Consider the following 18,199-nt stretch of genomic DNA (forward strand, 5'->3'; position numbering starts at 1 on the left):
TATATATATATATATATATATGTGTGTGTGTGTGTGTGTGTGTGTGTGTGTGTGTGTGTATATATGTAAATTAAACGTCCTTCCGAAGCGGGCGACGGGACTTCACTTCCAGCAACTGACAGCTTCTTACGGGCAACCCACAAACCTCCCCAAACACTTTTAGCACCGACAGATACCAGAAGAAGAGGCAAATGGAGGGAAACCCTCCTCACAGGTGTCGGGGAACGAAGAGAAAGAAGACGAGCAAATGTGGGATGAGGACGAGCGGGGCACAGGAGAAAACGCGAGAGCTCCGGAGCGGGTTAGGGAAGAAAAGGCGAAGCCGGGGTAGAAGAATATCACGAAGCTCAAGAGAGAGGGGGGCGTTTAGTAATAATATCGCGAAGAAACGCAGGCCACGGGGTCGAACCCATGACCCGCATTTTCGCTAAGACGCCCCGCACCATAGTGCCGCCTCCTCCCCAAACGACACAAAAATGTAGTTTCAAACCGCACCGGTTTGGCCGCGCAACCCCCCCCCCCCCCCCCCCCCAAACAGACCCTTAATCTTTATAAATATCTACATTGGACTAAACCGCTACTTCTTATATTTCCCAGCATAATTCAACTTCAGACTTTGAGATCAATATATGGAATACTTCATGATAGTTGTTCATTTATTTTTATGGGAAGATTTCATCTTGCCCTTGTTTATAATTTCTCAAAGTAATATTTTTATCTTTTTTTTATTTCTCCATCCTTACAATATCCTATTATCTTTAGTTTTCATATACCTAACTTAACTAAAATATTAAAAAGGATAGGCATAAGAAAATACTAAACTATTTTATGGGCAACCCTGCAGGAATCATTTTAATTTTACAGCTGGCAAATTGCAAACTCAGCTGTACTCTTAAGTATAATGCAATACAGAGAGGAATAAAAAGAAAAACTAAATCCTGGTGTGCCCACAACAAATGGAACGTACCTGTGAAGAAACTGTTAGAAATGGATTCCATGTCTACAAACATTAGCTGGACTTTGGATCTGATGATCTGGGCCTTTAAAATAGAGTCCTCAGGCCAGTCAATTTTTATGTTATCATCATCAGCTTCCTCAGACTTTGATCTGTTTGCGCTAGATATGACCGACTTGCTTAGCATTAGAAGATGTGACAATGCAAAGCAACAAAACTCAGATAGTCTCTGCATAAAAACAATTTTACTTGAATTCTATATACAACAAACAAAATTCATGACATAGTTTAATTGCTTTGGATCTCTCTCTCTCTCTCTTTATCTCTCTGTTTTTTTTTTTTATAATTTAGCCCTCGTGCCTTTGTGATTAGGATGGATGTCGAAAAGAAGAAAAAAGTATTCATTATATTTGCTTACTTGAACACCCTCTGAGTAAACCGTCTCAAGTCTATCCGTGGTTCTCTGGATAATGTCAACTACATCAATACCACCTAGGGCAGAAGTAAATCTGCAAATGTTAACAACAAGATCAAATTAAAAGGTAAAAAAAGATGCAAAATTGTATTTACAGCCTCCAAAAATGAAGCAAAATAGTACGATTAATCAAATTTTAACCAAAAGAATATTGCAGTATATACAAATTTGAAACAACATTTACACATAAGGCTAAAACTAAAAAAGGAGTGAAGTGGCAAAATAGTTTCTGACTATTTATATGGGGTCATTTTAGTCTCAGAGTTTATATAAGTGTCAAAATAGTCTCCGAATTCTTTAAATTGGGACTGAAATAGTCTCCATTAAGGACTATTAGAGCTCAATTTTAAAATAAACAAGGACTAAAACACCCCTGTAAATAGTTGGGACTATTTTGGCACTTTACTCATTAAAAAAGCTATAAAAAATATAAAGGTTTCATGCCATTTGTATCTGTAACTTTACTGTCAATACGTGTAGCATCACCATAATAAATAGAGGAAAAAGGTTGAATTTTTACCCTAAGCATGTACAGAAAGGTAAACTTGCAGTTATGTTAAAGTTGGAAATAGACCTTCAGACCTAGCAATACCTAAGGAGTAATTGTAATAATTTTTAGGTAGTAATTCCAATTTGCGACAGTGTCAACCAAACTAGCACCTTTGGCTGACAAAATTAATTGGAAGTCCATTAGAAACTTATTTCCAACTAACAGATAATTTCATTTAAAGTGAATAGCAAGGTTTTTGTTAAAATGTTATGGAGAAAGGAAATGATTCCCGTGTACTAAAATCTCTGGTGGAATTTTAATTGCACAAATTTGACAGAAACTTGAAATCCTCCGTACCATAATAAACTGAGCATAAAGTTTAGAAAATAGCATGAATTTAGAAATGGTAAAAGTTTATTACAGAGGTGGAAATTATCTGTCTAATCCATGAACTTCATATATACCGGTAAAAGATTGTTGATGGTCCAACAAGCTAATCATGCTTAAGGGCAAGTTTGGCATCACTTTTTATTTTTACTTTTGTTATTTTATTTTAAAAATATGTTTGATTATTGCTTTATGGCTAGTTTTGTTAATTTTTTTTAAAACCATTAAAAGAACTTTTAGGTATCATTTCGATTTTCAAGCCATGAATTCTCAGCCACCTTGTGCACACCACCACCCTGCAGTCGGCCACTGTCGCCCCACTGACCACAGCCACAACCTAGCCAACCACCTCCCCACTGTTCTCCGCCGCCACCACCACTTGTTGCCACATCGCATTCATTGGCCATCGCCACCTTGCCTCCCTTTGCCATTGTTGCCAGCACCAATTAAATTGGCTGATGCAATATTAAATAAAGATGGGGAAAAAAACTTCAACGAAAATATCAAACATGTTTTTATTTTGCATTAAAACATAAATAAAAAATATTTAAGAAAAAAGACAAAAATACAAAGTGAGCCCAAACAACTTAAGTGTTTTTTTTTTTTATTTCCCTTAGTGTTTTATATTAACTTAGTCTTGCTCCAATTACAACCTACCTTTGTCCTCTTGCATTATGCTCTTCCTTTAAATGCATAAGATTCCGTTCCAAAGACCATTTATAAACATCAGCACGCATTAAAGATTTTTAGGAAAAAAAGGTGCTTAGAGGCATCCATTTCTTCCCTGGTTTTATCAACAACATTATTTCTTTCAATAAATCTATTTGAAGAAACGGGGATTTAAAAGTTATGATACTAAGTTGTAAATAATTAGGAAGCATACGGGGCATGCCCACATTACCAATTCCACCCTGTTTAAAAATGCACAGATTGAAGGGAGTAACTATCACCAAGATACTGTATATCATTCCAATTGAGCATGTAATACACCCACTGAATATAAAGTACAAGACTTGAGAAGGTAAGGGCATTAAAATATATGTTGCAGCTTGGATGGAGACAAACTAAGAGAAATATAGCAACTTTTCTGATTACTTAGAGAGAACAAGCGAAATTATTTTAGAAGCATAAATTAAAAATATCAATTCCTTCTGCTGATCCCTATGCCTATGGCAGAACCAGAAAAAATTGTCGCTAACAAATGTGGCGGGCAGAAGACAAGAAACCTCATGAATTTAAATCAAAGCCATTTAACTACGAGTAAACTCACACAATTGTGGCCATTGACTGCAAAACTGGTTGTGTCAATGTGTCCAAAATATCAAAATTGCCTAAAAATTAGTCTTACATAATCAAAATGAGCAAGAAAAGTGAAAAGGGCAGGTTGCCAATGCGACACGCATGAATCAAACCCGAATTATCTCTATTGTTGATGAACTCAATCAAACAACATCCTATCGCAAAATGGATTGTGAGAGAGCGTCTAGAATGTCAACCTTCTCTAGGGAAGACGCCCATATTGCTCGTGTCTTACACGTGAAATTATTGACAAAAAAATTCAAGATCCTAAATTTTATTTAAAATGTAAAAAACTAATTAATTAAAATTAATTGATTTCTCTCACTTCCCCCAACGCTTTAGGCTTTTCTTAACCCATTTTGCCTCCCTACATATCCAATAACAACTCTCCACATCATATAAGAAAATAAAAAAATAACAAGAAAATTAAAAAACCTCACCTCACTCTCATTTCCAAAAATCACCCCATTCCCACCCTCGTGAAGTCCTTCCACTGAATTTTTTTCCCTTTGCTCATGCACGAAAGCCCACAACCCCCATCTCCTTCTCCCTCTTTCCCTCCACCCTCTCTGTCTCGCCATCCCCATTGCTCCCCACTTCCGACGAACTCCCATAGGCGAGATCTTCCCGGCGAACTCTCCAACACAACCCAAGCCTCAAACTGAATGCTCTTAGCTCTCTCTCCCATCTTCCTTCCTCTCTCGTCTTATTTGCAAGCATCTCATTCCACAAAAGCCCCACACCTCCCTGCTTCCTCCAGGAGTCCGTTACCTCAGTCCCGCCTCACTTTCTCAACCAAGCCCTCAGCTCCTCGCTCTCTCCCTTCACTGCCATCAGCGAACTTCCTCTCCCCTCACACTCTTCGCAACCGCATCTCTCCAGCCTGTACCCACAAGCCTCAACGCATCACCCATCCACTGCACCTCCTCTCCCGCACCATGTTTTCCCCCCTGGTAGCGCCTATCCCAGTTCACCCCCACACCCAGCTATCAAAATCTATCTTTTTCTTTCACACCCGACCTACAAACTACAACCCCTTCTCAAAACTTCTATCCTGAGAGCCCCTCTTCTGCTCTCGCTTGTGCACTTTTAGTTCAACAATAAGCCATCCTCCTACTGCCTCCCTGTCAAACTCCCAACCCTACTCTCCCGTGCAAACTACAGAGGCTCACCTTGCCATCCTATTCTGCTACCAACCCGTGAGCAACAAACAACAGCCAACCGTAAGCTCTTCATTCCAGGTTAAGATAAAACAGAAAAGAGATAATTTTAATGTTATGTTGTGATTGAAGTTATTGCAGTGGGAATTTTGTTGGAGAAGTTTGGGATAATAAAACTTGTGTGAGATGCATATGTGTATGTATGTACATGCTTGTAGAATGTGGAGGGGAAAAAACGTGTATGTATGTGTGGGTATGTAAATGGTTGGGATTGAAGTTGTTGCTGTGGGTATTTTGTTGGAGAAGTTTGAGATAAAACTTGTGTAAGATTAAATAAGTGTATGCATATGTACATGTTTGTAAAATGTGAAGGGGAAAAGATGTGTATCTAAGTGAGAATGTAAATGGTTCTAATGCAGGGAGAGGGAGAGTAAATTGTATCGAGAAATTCGTAGAAGTTCGTCTCTTTACCATCATCGATCAATACAAAGGTATAAATTGTTGGTATTTCTCAACTCCTAAAGAGGATCGCGATGCTTTTGAAGAGACGAGCGGAACTCGTGCACACTTTTCATAGCGTCGTGAGGGAAACTCATAGACTACATTCGCAACGTGATTCACTTTTACGACATGTTTGGCGCAACGAGTGAAACCCTTGCACGTTTTTCTTAGCGTGGCAAGTAAAACTCATATGCGGCATTCACAACGTATTCTTTTAGCAATATGTTTGGCGCGACGAGCGGAACAAGTAAATGCTTTTCTTCGCATTGTGAGGAAAAGTCATAGGCGAACCTCACAACGCAATGGAAAATTTATACTGTGAAATATGTCTACAGGTATCGCATTTGCGCCTGTCTTGGCGTAATGAGTTTCAATTATTTCGGTCACGGTGTTTTACAACACCGATCATTCACGCCTTTCTTAGCGTGATCAACAAGCTTAGTCTTCCGATGCAGCCCTCTAAAGAGGGAAGATGTCGAGAGACTGTCAAAATTCTATCAGTTCTTAGCGCAAATTTAAAGAGCCTTAATATGATCTAAATTGGGTTTAAAATGGACTTAAAATGATCTAAATGAAACTATAAGAGAAATTTGAAAAAGTGCAAAATACTTAAAAAGAAAAGCGAAAATATAAAATATTAAAAACAAAAAGAACTTGGACGCTTGAAAAAAAAATCAAACTCCAATAACACAAAATAAGCAATTTGTGCCCAACTAAAAAATTCTGAGACATGAAATGAAGCCAAAGAGCCCCTCCTTTTATCAGAAAGAAAAAAATACTTATGTTCCTTCCTTTTACAGAAAGAAAAAGATACTCATGTGAGTGTCGCTTTAACTAAAAATTCCACATGCAAACAAGCTTTGTCGTCCAGATTAATGTCAAAGATTTAATTCAGTTTGAAAGAAATTTTGCCGCCCATATTAATGTCAAAGCTTTAATGCACATAAATCCAAACTTTTCCATTAGATTCGCAATCTCAATTAGATAAGCGGACAGAAGGCAAAACTGAAAGCTTAAAATGAAAAATTTGCACAAAACTTAATAATAACAAACCCGTGCAAATAATAATAAAATCTCCTAAATTTCAATCTAAGCTAAAAAACATAATACCCATCATGCGCTCCAACAACCATACTAAATGCTCAATCACAAGGTCGAACACTGTTGAGTGGGCTAAAATGCATGCTTAATATCACGAACTAACTTTCTTAAGCCTCATGTGCAGCTTTAAAACTCTTGCTTAGTACTAAATCAGTCTAACAGTTGCAATGTTTGAACTTGTAAGCGCTAAAACTCTCTAAGAAGAAGTAGGGAGAAAGTATTGAAGAAATGAACTATTCACCAATGAATGAAAGACTACACTTGGTTGCTTAGAAACCTTAGATGGACACAAATGAGAGGGAGGACTTCTATTTATAGTCCTCTCCCAATATTTAGGAACTTTCTATATTACATTTAAAAAGACTAACTTCTAGATAGTTCTACATTGCTCTTTTATATATACATGGTCCTAGATCTTTCTAGGATATCCTTGAGTTCTCCTTGAAGCTTCTCCCTTCCAACATTTTCCGAAATGTGGTGGATCCTTCTATAGTCTCTTGGATTATTCTCCTTCTCTCTATTTTTCTCTAGAATAATCTTTCTTATGGCAAAAAGGATGTGACTCACCCTTTCTTGAGATGGAGGTGCGTGACACTCCCCCCCACCTAAGCTTGCAATACCCTCATTGTGCCTTACACCAGGTACCATCGGTTCTTTCTTTTTTCACTTGTCTTTATGTCTCATTTTCTTGTTTGACCACTTCTTTATTCTTCTTGCAGCCTTATATAATGTGGCTCGAGCTAACTCCATATGCTCCTTTCAGGATTTCGCAAGTTTGAAAATTGTTGAGCTTTTTCTCTCATACATGGTTGTACGGGAAATGAGTGTCATGTAGTAAGGTTTCATGGCTAGCGGCTCAGTCCCTGACTCCAGCCTATTATGATGGTTCAACTTCTTTTTTGGTGATAGCCCCTTTGGTAACTAACTTTTATACTTATCGATTACTGTTGTTACCTCCCTTGACATAACTTCTTGAGTCTTTGGTTCTTCATTATGAAGAATAGTTAACTAGCCTCCCTCCTTGTGTATAATGCCCTTTATGAATTGGATGACTGATAACATCTTAGCTTCTTGTTTGCTAGTTATTATTGTTAGTACTAAGCAAGCTTGATTGACTTCCATAATATAAATGCTATTGGCGAAGGCTATTGAGAATGCTCTTTATTGATCCAAGAAATCTAGCCCTCGAACAACTTTAAAATCATCTATTGGAGTGACAGAGAAGTTTAATGTACTTAACCAAGCTCCAATATTAATCTTTACTTTGACTATTCTATGAATTAGCCTTACTGTTGAATTAACTAACTTCATGGAGCCTCCTACTTCAGTTATTTGTAGACCCAATCTTTTTGCTTCTTCGGCCGAGATGAAGTTGTGAGAAGCACTTGTGTCCACCATTGCTCTAGTGGTCTTCCCACATATTACTATCCCCACAAAGAGTAACCCCTTTGCTTGGGATTTTGCTGAAGTTTACATCCCATTCAACAGTTGCATAGACCCTACTTGTGCCACCATATTACTTCCTCTTCTCCTTCTTCTTCAAGATGACTCGTTACTAAAGTATTTAAGGCTTTCTTCTGAGGACAATCCCTTGCCCAATGGGGTTCTCCACAAAGGAATAAGTTGTTATGTGGGTTAGCTTTGTTGTTATTAAGCTTCCCTTTATCTTTGCCCTTAGATGAGGTCGATTCCTGATAGGTTTCTTCCTTGTGTTGGTCTTTATCTCCTCCACTTTTATCATAATTGCTCTTCTTATCATTGGGCTTTGTGAACTCTTTTGAGTAGTCGATTAAGCTTTCAGCGGCCGCAATGGCAGCAGCAAGATCTTGCACTCCGCGCCTCCTAAGCTTTGTCTTAGCCCACTGTTGGAGTCCATCCATAAAGTTGAAGAGAGCATCATTGTCAGGCCCCTTAATATACTCCTGAATATATTGAACCCCTTAATATACTCCTGAATCGATCTTGTTTGCTTGAGCCTTTGCAAACGGGCTCTAACCTCATCCTCTGCATTTTCAGAATAGAATTGGCTCTTAAGCACTTTCTTGAAGTCATCGAATGCAGATATGGTGCACATACCTTTCTCTATATCTCCCCGCCTTCTTCTCCACCACAACACATTTATATCTCCTCGCATTTTCATCTATAATCCCCATGACTACAAAATATTACTCAAGTCCCCATAGAAAGTTGTCTACTTCCTTTGCGTTGCGAGTTTCTCCAAAACTCATAGGCTTTGCCACTTCAATGGGATTGGCTTTGAAAGTATGGAGATGGGTTGATATCGCTAGTGCTCTCTTGCAATATGTCTCCATACATATCCTCCAAGTTGGCACGTATGCTGCTCATTTCTTCCTCATGAGACCGGAGCTCCCCCATCAAGTCCTCCCACACCTTTGTCATCAGGTATTTTAAGGATTCCTCCAGTTGGAGCATCATACCTCTGATCGTTGAATGGACGGCGATGTTCTCCTTAAGTTCATCTACCTTTTGGCCAAGAATCCCTATCTAAGATTCTATGTCATTTATTGCCTCCTCCACCCGAGCAAAGAGCAAATTAAAGCCATGCATGATCTCTTTAGACCTCCCATGTGGTTTAGATGCAGTCGAATCTCGCTACTCCAAACGAACTCGCCCTTGTTGAGATGATTCCACATTAGTGGCTTCAAACTCCATGACATGCTCTTTAATGCTCTTTGCTATACCATCAAACCTTGGATCTAATACCAATTGTCGCAGACAAACTTCTCTTAAGCCTCCCGTGCAGCTTTAGCACTTTTCCTTACTACTAAATCAGCCTAACACTTGCAACGCTTGGACTTGTAAGCACCAAAAATTCTCTAGGAAGTAGAGAGAAAGTATTGAAGAAAAGAACAACTAACTAAGGAATGAAAGATTACACTCAGTTGTTTAGAAACCTTAGATGGATATAAATGAGGGGGAGGGACTTCTATTTATAGTCCTCTCCCAAACCTTAGAAACTTTCAAGATTACATTTGAAAAGACTAACTTCTAGATAGTTTTCAATTGTTTTTTTATATATATGCATGATCCTAGATCTTTCTTGACTATCCTTCAGTTCTCCTTGAAGCTTTTCTCTTGCAGCATTCTCCGAAATGTGGTGGATTTTTCTAGAGTCTCTTGGATTATTCTTCTTCTCTCTTTTTTTCTCTAGAATATTCCTTATTATGGCAAAAAGGATGTGGCTCACCCTTTCTTGAGATGGAGGTGTGTGATATTAATCTCAAATCTAATCTGCTTCGAAATGTGTGTGAAGTTACTTAGAAATAAACTTGAAACAACAAACATAGCCCCCGCATGCGCTCAGACCAAAATATTGAATACTTATACATGCGGTCTACAATCCCATGAAATCCTAGAAAAAAAGTCCATGTTTAAATTTAGCAAGGAGCATGACTAATATGTTTATTTGCATATACTGGAGTAGGTTGAATTACACTGCATTACCAGCCAAAAAAGTATAAAATTGGACATTAATATGTATAATTATTTATTTTTTTCAAAGAATGCCAATACAAATTGTCATTAATAACATCCATGTTATTATCTCTTCCAACATCCATCACATGTATCTATGAAACTCAAAATGTCATGAAAAGAAGTACAGGGGATGTGTGATAGATGAACCTCTAAAGATAATCCAATTGTATTCAAACAAAATCAAGTACCAAATCATTCACAATAGATACAAGTGAATAAAATTGCCTGAGTGCAACGGTAGCCTCATTATCATCAAAGGGACTATACTATATAAGAGAATATTCTTGAAAAAATACAGCCCACTCAGCATAATATGCATTTCCTTCGCCAGCACAAATACGTCAAAGGCTAAATGTTCAAAACGGAATGCAATCTCCCACAATTAACAAAGCGCCTATATTTTAGCATAGAGCTCCCTCGAATAAATAGAGTATCATGGCTTAACTTCATTAAATTCCCCATCAAAGTATGCAATTGAATACCATTCCTAGCCTAAAACACTGCCAGCACAAATGCTTGTGCATCACTGGAAACTTCAAAAATCATGCCAATGTCAGAAAATATAATAATTGGAGCTTCAATCATTTTAACAATGATTAGCTCACATGTTTAATTAGTCGAAGATGATTAACGAATTAATTTTTTCTTTAGAGCATTTGCGACGGGAGCTATATTGGCTCAAAACCCATTGATTGACCAATGCTATAACAAGACCATTCCATAAAGACAACAAAATTCCATAAAGACATTGATTGAGGTTTGGATCAATCAATGATGGCCTTGAACTTAAGAGGAAACCCTTCAGCCATTGTGACAGTCAAGAAAGATAATATTAAGCAAAAGGAAGGTTCACTTCTAAAAATTGATATAATTTGGCATTTCGAGGTGTAACTTAACAAGAAACTAATGGTGAATGTGATAAAGTTCAGTATCATAATAAATCATAATATCATCAAAGTGGTAACTAACAACTTTTCAAAATCAGTCCACATCACCTAACTCATAATCTAAATAAAAGTATTAGCGTCTGGGTCTGTTTGGGGGCAGTTGTAGCTTCTCAGTATTTCAGCTGTAGCTTAACTGCCTCAGGAAACTGCTGCGGAAAAACTGGTTGGTTGTTTGTTGCAGCTGTGTGAAAACAGTAGTGAGGCAGTTATTTCTAGACAAATGATCATTTTTCCCCTGTTTAGTGATATTGTTTGTAACAAATCTGTGACAGTCTTATATTTGATACTTCAAAAGTAAAAATTTTTAAACCAGCATTATAAAGAGTAAAGTACAGATGACTGTAAATTAAAAAAAACATATCAATGAATGTTCAAAATCTAACATGAATATTAAAAATGTGGTTTTTGGAAGAATTTACAAATAATTCAATCACCCTCCAACTAAGGCATCAGTGATTGCACTTGTTCTTCATTTGCATCCTGTCATACACCCTGCCTAAACTTTCCTTGAAATTTGTGATAATATGTCGTCACCCTTCCTTGTTGAAATAGGTCGTAGGTCTATTTCTCAGTTCAATCTCCTTAGACAAAGGTCACAAATATCATTTTCATTTCTTGTTCTCGCAATGCCGGTGTACCACTCTCTTTAGTCTTATTAGTCATTTTAGTACTATAATAAAACAAAGCAATGTAACATAACAATAAAATCAATGTCAAAAAAATAAACAGAAATGACTCAAAGAAGAACCAATGCCACAACCACCGTATGCCACAGGCAACAGAAATGCCACAACCACCAGCCCAACCCAAATCGCACACCACCTACCACATCAATGCCACAACCACTGTAAGTCATAGGCAACGCAAATGTCACAACCACCAACCCAACCCAAATCACACACCTGCCACCACACCAATGCCACAACCACCGTAAGCCACAGCCAACAGAAATGCCACAGCCACCAACCCAATCTAAATCACACACCGCCCACCACACCAATTCCACAACCACCAAATCAGAAAGCGCTGCCCTAAACAAAACCTTAAACTAATGAGTTTTCCTTGAAGGATGAAGCATTACTCAAGTATATAAACAAAGCATGGAGTTCGACCACATTCATCCTTTGGCATCAATATATCGATCATTCAAGAGCTCAATAGAAGAAAAAAAATAAACTTCAAACTTTGTCAAAATTACAAGAAACTATAGCATGGTAATTGCTCTAATATTTTAGTTCATGACAGTCACATCCACACCAAATCCATGCCAATGCCAAATACGAACCAGAAAATCAGAGCTACACAACAATAGCTTCAAAGCATCCAATGGGCATAAAACAAAAAAAAAGTTCTTACCGCTGGCGTGAGGAACTTGTGAGAAGAGGAGGAAGAGGAGAGGGAGGATGACCTACGTTGGAGAAGAGGAGGAAGACAACCAAGTATCGTAAGCCGTCGGAGAAGAGGAGGAGAGCAAATCGCGGGTTTTTGTTCTTTCGCGGGACGCATGTTGCGATTAGGGTTATGTCATGGGGGTAAAAAGCCGATCGATGAAGTTGGGCCGCAGGTAAGGGAGAGTTTTCCGCGTTCAAAGTAAAAATGGCGCCCCAAACTCACCCTGAAATTGCACTAACCACTCACATTAAACATCTTAATTTGAAATTTTCACTCATCATAATGGCGAATCAAATATGATTAACTTGCAGATTTGATCTTAAAAAAAAGAAATTTGAGTAATAAGAAACATGTCATTCAAACAAGAGACTGGAAATCTAAATATTATATTAAAGGTTTTACCCACCACCCAAGACAGACACAGACACGATTTTAAACCATTTTCTTATATATATATATATATATATATACAATATTTTTATTTTTTATTATTATTTTTTTTAATATATATAAGCCGTCTTTCAAAGGTGTAAGAAGTGTAGATTTCTCTACTGAAAGCTTTCTATCGAAGCAAATTAATGTGGCATGTGAGCTCGAACATGTTCATAAGGTTAATCCTTAGCTGAGGAAGATTTGGCCGTTACGAACCAAGGATTTGGTTTGTATTGAGTGGCTAGAACAGGCAACTCATCCAGTTATTCCTTCACATTTGGACTAAGAGGTCCTTATGCAATTTAGTTAAAAGTGCAGGAAATGGCTGTCCTTCAGAAGTAATTTTTCGTAAGAAGTAAGAGAATTTGCACACGAACATCAGAAATGCTAGGGGTGTCCTTAAGCAATTTAGTTAAACTTGCAGGAAATGGCTGCCCTTCAGAAGTAATTTTTCCTAAGAAGTGAGAGAATTTGCACACGAACGTCAAAAATGCTAGGAGTGTGCCTAGGTGGAGGATGAAATGGAGCTAAGAGGCCAGGCCGAAGGTTGGGATACTAGGAAAATGACTACCTAAAATGGATAGCATCCACACTATATGGCTGGGCAAGGCAAATCAGACACGGATTATCAAAATAGCTACCCATCTGAATAACAAGAAGGCATATATCAGTGACTGGAAAGGGTTTTATGGCCCAAGCAACATAAAAGGGTTTTTTGTGAGGTTATAATTTAGTTTGACACCAAAGATGTCACTTTGGAAGCAACATTCATGGGGCTCCCTCCATTAATTAATGTTTTAGAAAAGGCCTAACTTGCTGCCACTAAGTACCCCACTTTGGCTGATTGCCTGTTAATGACAACTAAAGTACCTTTGAAGCAAACTTTAGGCCAATTGCATCCTAACTGAAGCCAGTTATTATACTAAGAGACAATTAAAAGTAAAATGCTAGATAGAAACAGCTATGCTCAGACATTATATTAAGGATAATCTGCCTTCTAATGGTTTTAAATTTGCAATGCTATATCATATTATCAAATCGAGATTCATGCGCTTTAGCAGAACCTCATATAGTATAAAGAACTGGGAGGGGTGAATATTCCTGGAAGCCTACCTAATAACGTGTTGCATGTCCAATTGGATATTTGGATATGCAATTCCACTGTAATGATATCCAGTTCTGACATTCCAGTGTTTGGCCTGCAAATTCTTCAGTTATTTAGATAAATTAGTGCAATTTGTCCTATCATTAAGCAGCATTAGTCGTCATGCTGTGAGATACCCCAATTTCTATCTTTCACTGTGATGTAGATTAGCACCAAACCTCTTGTAGATAGATGCATTCAGTTTTTGACCAATTAAGCATTTAACTGGAAATGGAATAAATTTACCCATAGTAGAATAAATCTCTAGGATAAGGCAGTATGCGTTTTGTGACTATCGCATGCTACAACCAATCATGCACACCACCAAAACAGGGATGAGTAGTCTATTGATTTGTGCACATGAAATCACATCAACATGACTCAGTGGAGCAGCGGACATAGAACAAATGTTGTAAAATTGGGCTGCTAAGAGAGAGTTTGTTCTTTTTAGGAGAGAGTCTTGGTTATTTCGCAACGATCCCATAACAGAAACAAATGCAAAATATTGCATCAAAACTGAAACAAATTTTAGTCCCTTTACATGTTGACAACTTTGAATTTTACAATTATATGAAATGAACTAATTATCTACTTTTGAAAAATAAAAATTCAAGTGTTTGAGATTATTACCCTGCAGCCATGTCAGCGGCCTTGCTTATGCTAGAATCCCGCAGCTTCATCATCTCAAAATTGTTGCCATCATGTGTACTTAAAACATTTTTTCCTTTATCCAGGACCAATCCACTTTCTTCAGAGTCAGAACCCAAGCTAAGAATTTGTAGGATCAGTTTCAATTTTCCATCATAGAAAGACTTCTGTTCATGAGCTAGCTTTATCTTTCTCCTATTAAACAATAATGCATGATGGTTTGACAAAGCTTCCAGCTCCTAGTGTCAAAAAGACATGCAAATCTTAGCCAGACACCACAATAAGGTATTGGAATATGTCCAGTTTATTTCAGAAGACGGAGAACACCTCAAGGTGATCAGGACCCCCATATATATAAAAGCATCTGTCAAATGTAACTTCTTCAAATGACTCTTCATCAACATGTTGATCAGCTTTCTTAGAGCTCTTCTCATCTTCAAGACCAGTTTCAGCTATAAGAAGCTCAATGGTCTCTTTGCCCACTCGTTCAAGCATTTGCATTCCCCTGGCAGTGAAGGACTTTCCAGTCTAAAATAAAGTCAACACGCTAACATGTCAGTTTGTAAAATTTCCAGTAAAATCATAGAAGCAAAAAAGCATACCTCTAATATGGATGGTGCAAGGGCAGTAGCTTTGCCAGGAAGCTCACCATTTTGAATAGAATCAGCAAGGTTTGCAGCAGAATGCTCTAGTCTTAGAAGAGAAGGGAAGGAGATGAGAATATAGCTCAGTGTGAAGCATATCACATTAGCAAAGGAGATGTTAAATAAAATGAGTTATAATCAGATGTTATTTTCTAAACATCATTGACACAGAAAGTTAAAGACCCAAGTAAATTATGAAAATTTAATGGACAGGAAGTTTTCTAAAAGCCCAGCCAATAAGAGAAGATCAAAGGAAAAGAAATTTCAACAGAAAAGTCTATTAGAGAACTTACAGCTAAATGCAAGGCGCAAACTTAGTTTCATTAATCAATCTGTACAAAGTTTATATACGATTTAACCAGCTTCTAGATTATTTTATGTTAACTTAGACTGCCTACACCTTAATCAACCATATCAACTAATACCAAGAAAGCTTAAACCATGAAGAGTAAACACATGAATAATTTTGTAGAACTGAACACAAACAAAATATAAAATTAAAGAATATAGAGCATAGGTACTTCTATATGATTCTTGCATCAATATTACACTTGCAATACTTGGATACTCTAGAATACTAAAATATCTTGCCAGAAACGTGGTATGAAATTAAATTACGAACTAAGTAATTAGACAGTCGTATTCAACAAGCGTCCTACTCAAAAGTTTCAAAACTTCATTATCATCATCATCATCATTAGCTCAATCCAAACTTCTTGGAGTCAGCTATGAATACTAAGCCTATTCAAATGTTTAAAGCACTATAAACCCTAAATTAATTTGAATGTTGATATGTGATATCATAGCTTCTAATATATTTGATATCTAGAAGGAATTTTGTCATAATACTATTTCTATATACTTTTGTTACCACCGAATCATGGTTCAAATTATCATAATAATTATCTTTATACCAACTATCTTAGTCCAATATGATCAATACTCTCAGTTCCTTCCCATGAGGTGCTATTATTATTTGGCATATCATATTGCACATTTTTTCCAGCCATGTTAGCTTTGTCAAACTACTTTTATTCATATTTCTTCAATGTCATTGCAATCCACCTAAGTTATTGTTATACTTTTGTGCTATCTTCCCTCTATTATAAATGTTTAAATCTAATTTTCCCCATCTTTTTAACATACACTACTCTAATCATCTTTCTACTATTAGTTTCCACAATCCCTTAAATTCTTACCAAACATTCAATTAAGCATTCCCAACTCCATGGCACTCTGTTGGATATTATTGACTTCTTCAAATGCAAACTTCAATTAATATGGATGGTTACTCTAATTACTGTTTTACACAACCAATATTTTAAGTCATTGTGATCTTTTCTTTAAACCTCTATGAAATCCCCACACTCCAAAGTACTACCAATGAACTTCTACATTTTAACCACCCATGTTCTCTATAGATTATGTATCAAGTATATTGTTTTGAACAATAAATTGAGCACACATACAACTCCTAGTTATCACTTTACCTTTGATCAAAGGAAAATATGTTGAGATTTTCATAATTATTTTATACTGTTTTTGATGATATTGCACTTAAATGCACTTAAAAAAAGGGTATTTTTGATGTTTTGTTTCAGGTATGATAAAATATAGTCATTAGAGCAAAAAGATGCAAAAACGGTGTAATTTGGAGCAAAAACGAGCAAGAAATGAAATTTTGTCCTGTCACCTTTCGATAAGTCTTTCGATGTTTAATCTCTTTTACACTTCTTGCATATTTTTAAATGAGATTACACTTTAAAGGAAGGTTGTTTTCATGTTTATTTTGTAGGACTATCTGTTAGGAACACAACGCAACTAAAATGGGGCGAATCGGAGCTAAAACGGAGCCAAATAGTGGAGCTGCGCGGTCTGCTCGTCGACGGCGCCCAAAACGGCGTCGACGGCGAGATTTACCCGAGAAGACTGAAAAATGACAGAAAAGCTCGCCGACAGCGCCCTCGGGCCCGCCGACAGCGCCCTCGGGCCCGCCGACGGCGCCCGAGACGACTGTGGACTGACTTTTGGTGGTTATGGGCCGAAATTCAACGTATTTGGACGCTTTTTGAAAGGGTTCTTGTGGCAACTCTTCAAACTTCATCCATACACTTTAAAAGAATAAATCTAGGTTAGAAAAAGGGATATGTGTGAGAGGAATGTTATGAAAAGTGTGGAGAAAGTTTAGGGTTTCTAGAATAAGAGTATAAATGTAGATTTCTACCCTTTTGGAGAGATTGGAGAGGAGATTTTGAGAGAATTTGTAAGGAGATGTTCTAGCATTGCATGCGGGAAACTTTATGAGAGAGATTTTCTTCTTTCTTTCAAAAGAAAAAAGCTAAGTATTGTGTTCTTCATTATCTTATGGTTTTGTAAACACTTATCTAGTAGATTTGCTTTGATGAAATGAAGTTTTCCGTTGTGTTTTCTTCATGTTTTGTGATGTGTTTCTCTTGAAAAGATGTATCTTTTGCAAAAATAAAGGAAGTTTGTCTCTCTTTAAAATAAAAGGGACTGACGCCTCTCATAGTGTGTGTGTGTGGGTGTGTATATTAGGAAACATGAGAGGAATGTTTAGAGATCTTAGAATAGGAGTAGCAATGTATATTTCTACCTTTTCTATAGAGATTGGAGAGGGGATTTTAAGATAATCTATAAGGAATTGTACTAGCATTGCATGGATCAATGGGATAGACTTTGTGAGAGATTTTCTTCTTTCTTTCAAAGGAAAAAAGTTAAGTATTGTGTTCTTCATTATCTTATCTAGTGGATTTGATTTGATGAAATGAAATTTTTCGTTGTGTTTTCTTCGTGCTATGTGATGTGTTTCTCTTACTCTCTCTTCTTATTTAGAAATAATGGTATGAGAAAATTATGTCGTTGTTTTTATTTTATTTTTCTTTTGTAATGAGTAGAATTCATGTTTAGGATTTTGTGATGCATGTTAGAAGCGGATTTAATTATCAATGTGGTGATTTTTACTTGCACTTTATTTACATTACAATAAAGGTCTGTTGTAGTGTTGATTACTGAAGCGGAGATGTTAGCCCTCAGGTGGAGGGAACGTGGGAGCTCCGAAGTGAGAGCCGGTATCCTCCCAGCCTAGCCACAGATTCAGTAAACAAG

The 18,199-nt window shown here is 37.1% G+C and overlaps 1 protein-coding gene across 1 annotated transcript in view; it reads right to left on the reverse strand.

Annotated features, from left to right (window-relative positions):
- Positions 1 to 18,199, reverse strand: part of LOC110037680 — a 73,389-nt gene that overhangs the window by 30,996 nt on the left and 24,194 nt on the right. The window contains exons 4-8 of the mRNA XM_020742383.1: positions 15,032 to 15,122; positions 14,757 to 14,957; positions 14,412 to 14,668; positions 1,374 to 1,464; positions 968 to 1,184 (exon numbers count right to left, since the gene is read on the reverse strand). Coding sequence (XP_020598042.1) covers positions 968 to 1,184; positions 1,374 to 1,464; positions 14,412 to 14,668; positions 14,757 to 14,957; positions 15,032 to 15,122 — 857 coding nt within the window. The remainder of the gene's footprint in view (positions 1 to 967; positions 1,185 to 1,373; positions 1,465 to 14,411; positions 14,669 to 14,756; positions 14,958 to 15,031; positions 15,123 to 18,199) is intronic.

The sequence above is a fragment of the Phalaenopsis equestris genome, unplaced genomic scaffold, assembly GCF_001263595.1.
Source record: "Phalaenopsis equestris unplaced genomic scaffold, ASM126359v1 Scaffold223304, whole genome shotgun sequence".
NCBI lineage: Eukaryota > Viridiplantae > Streptophyta > Magnoliopsida > Asparagales > Orchidaceae > Phalaenopsis > Phalaenopsis equestris.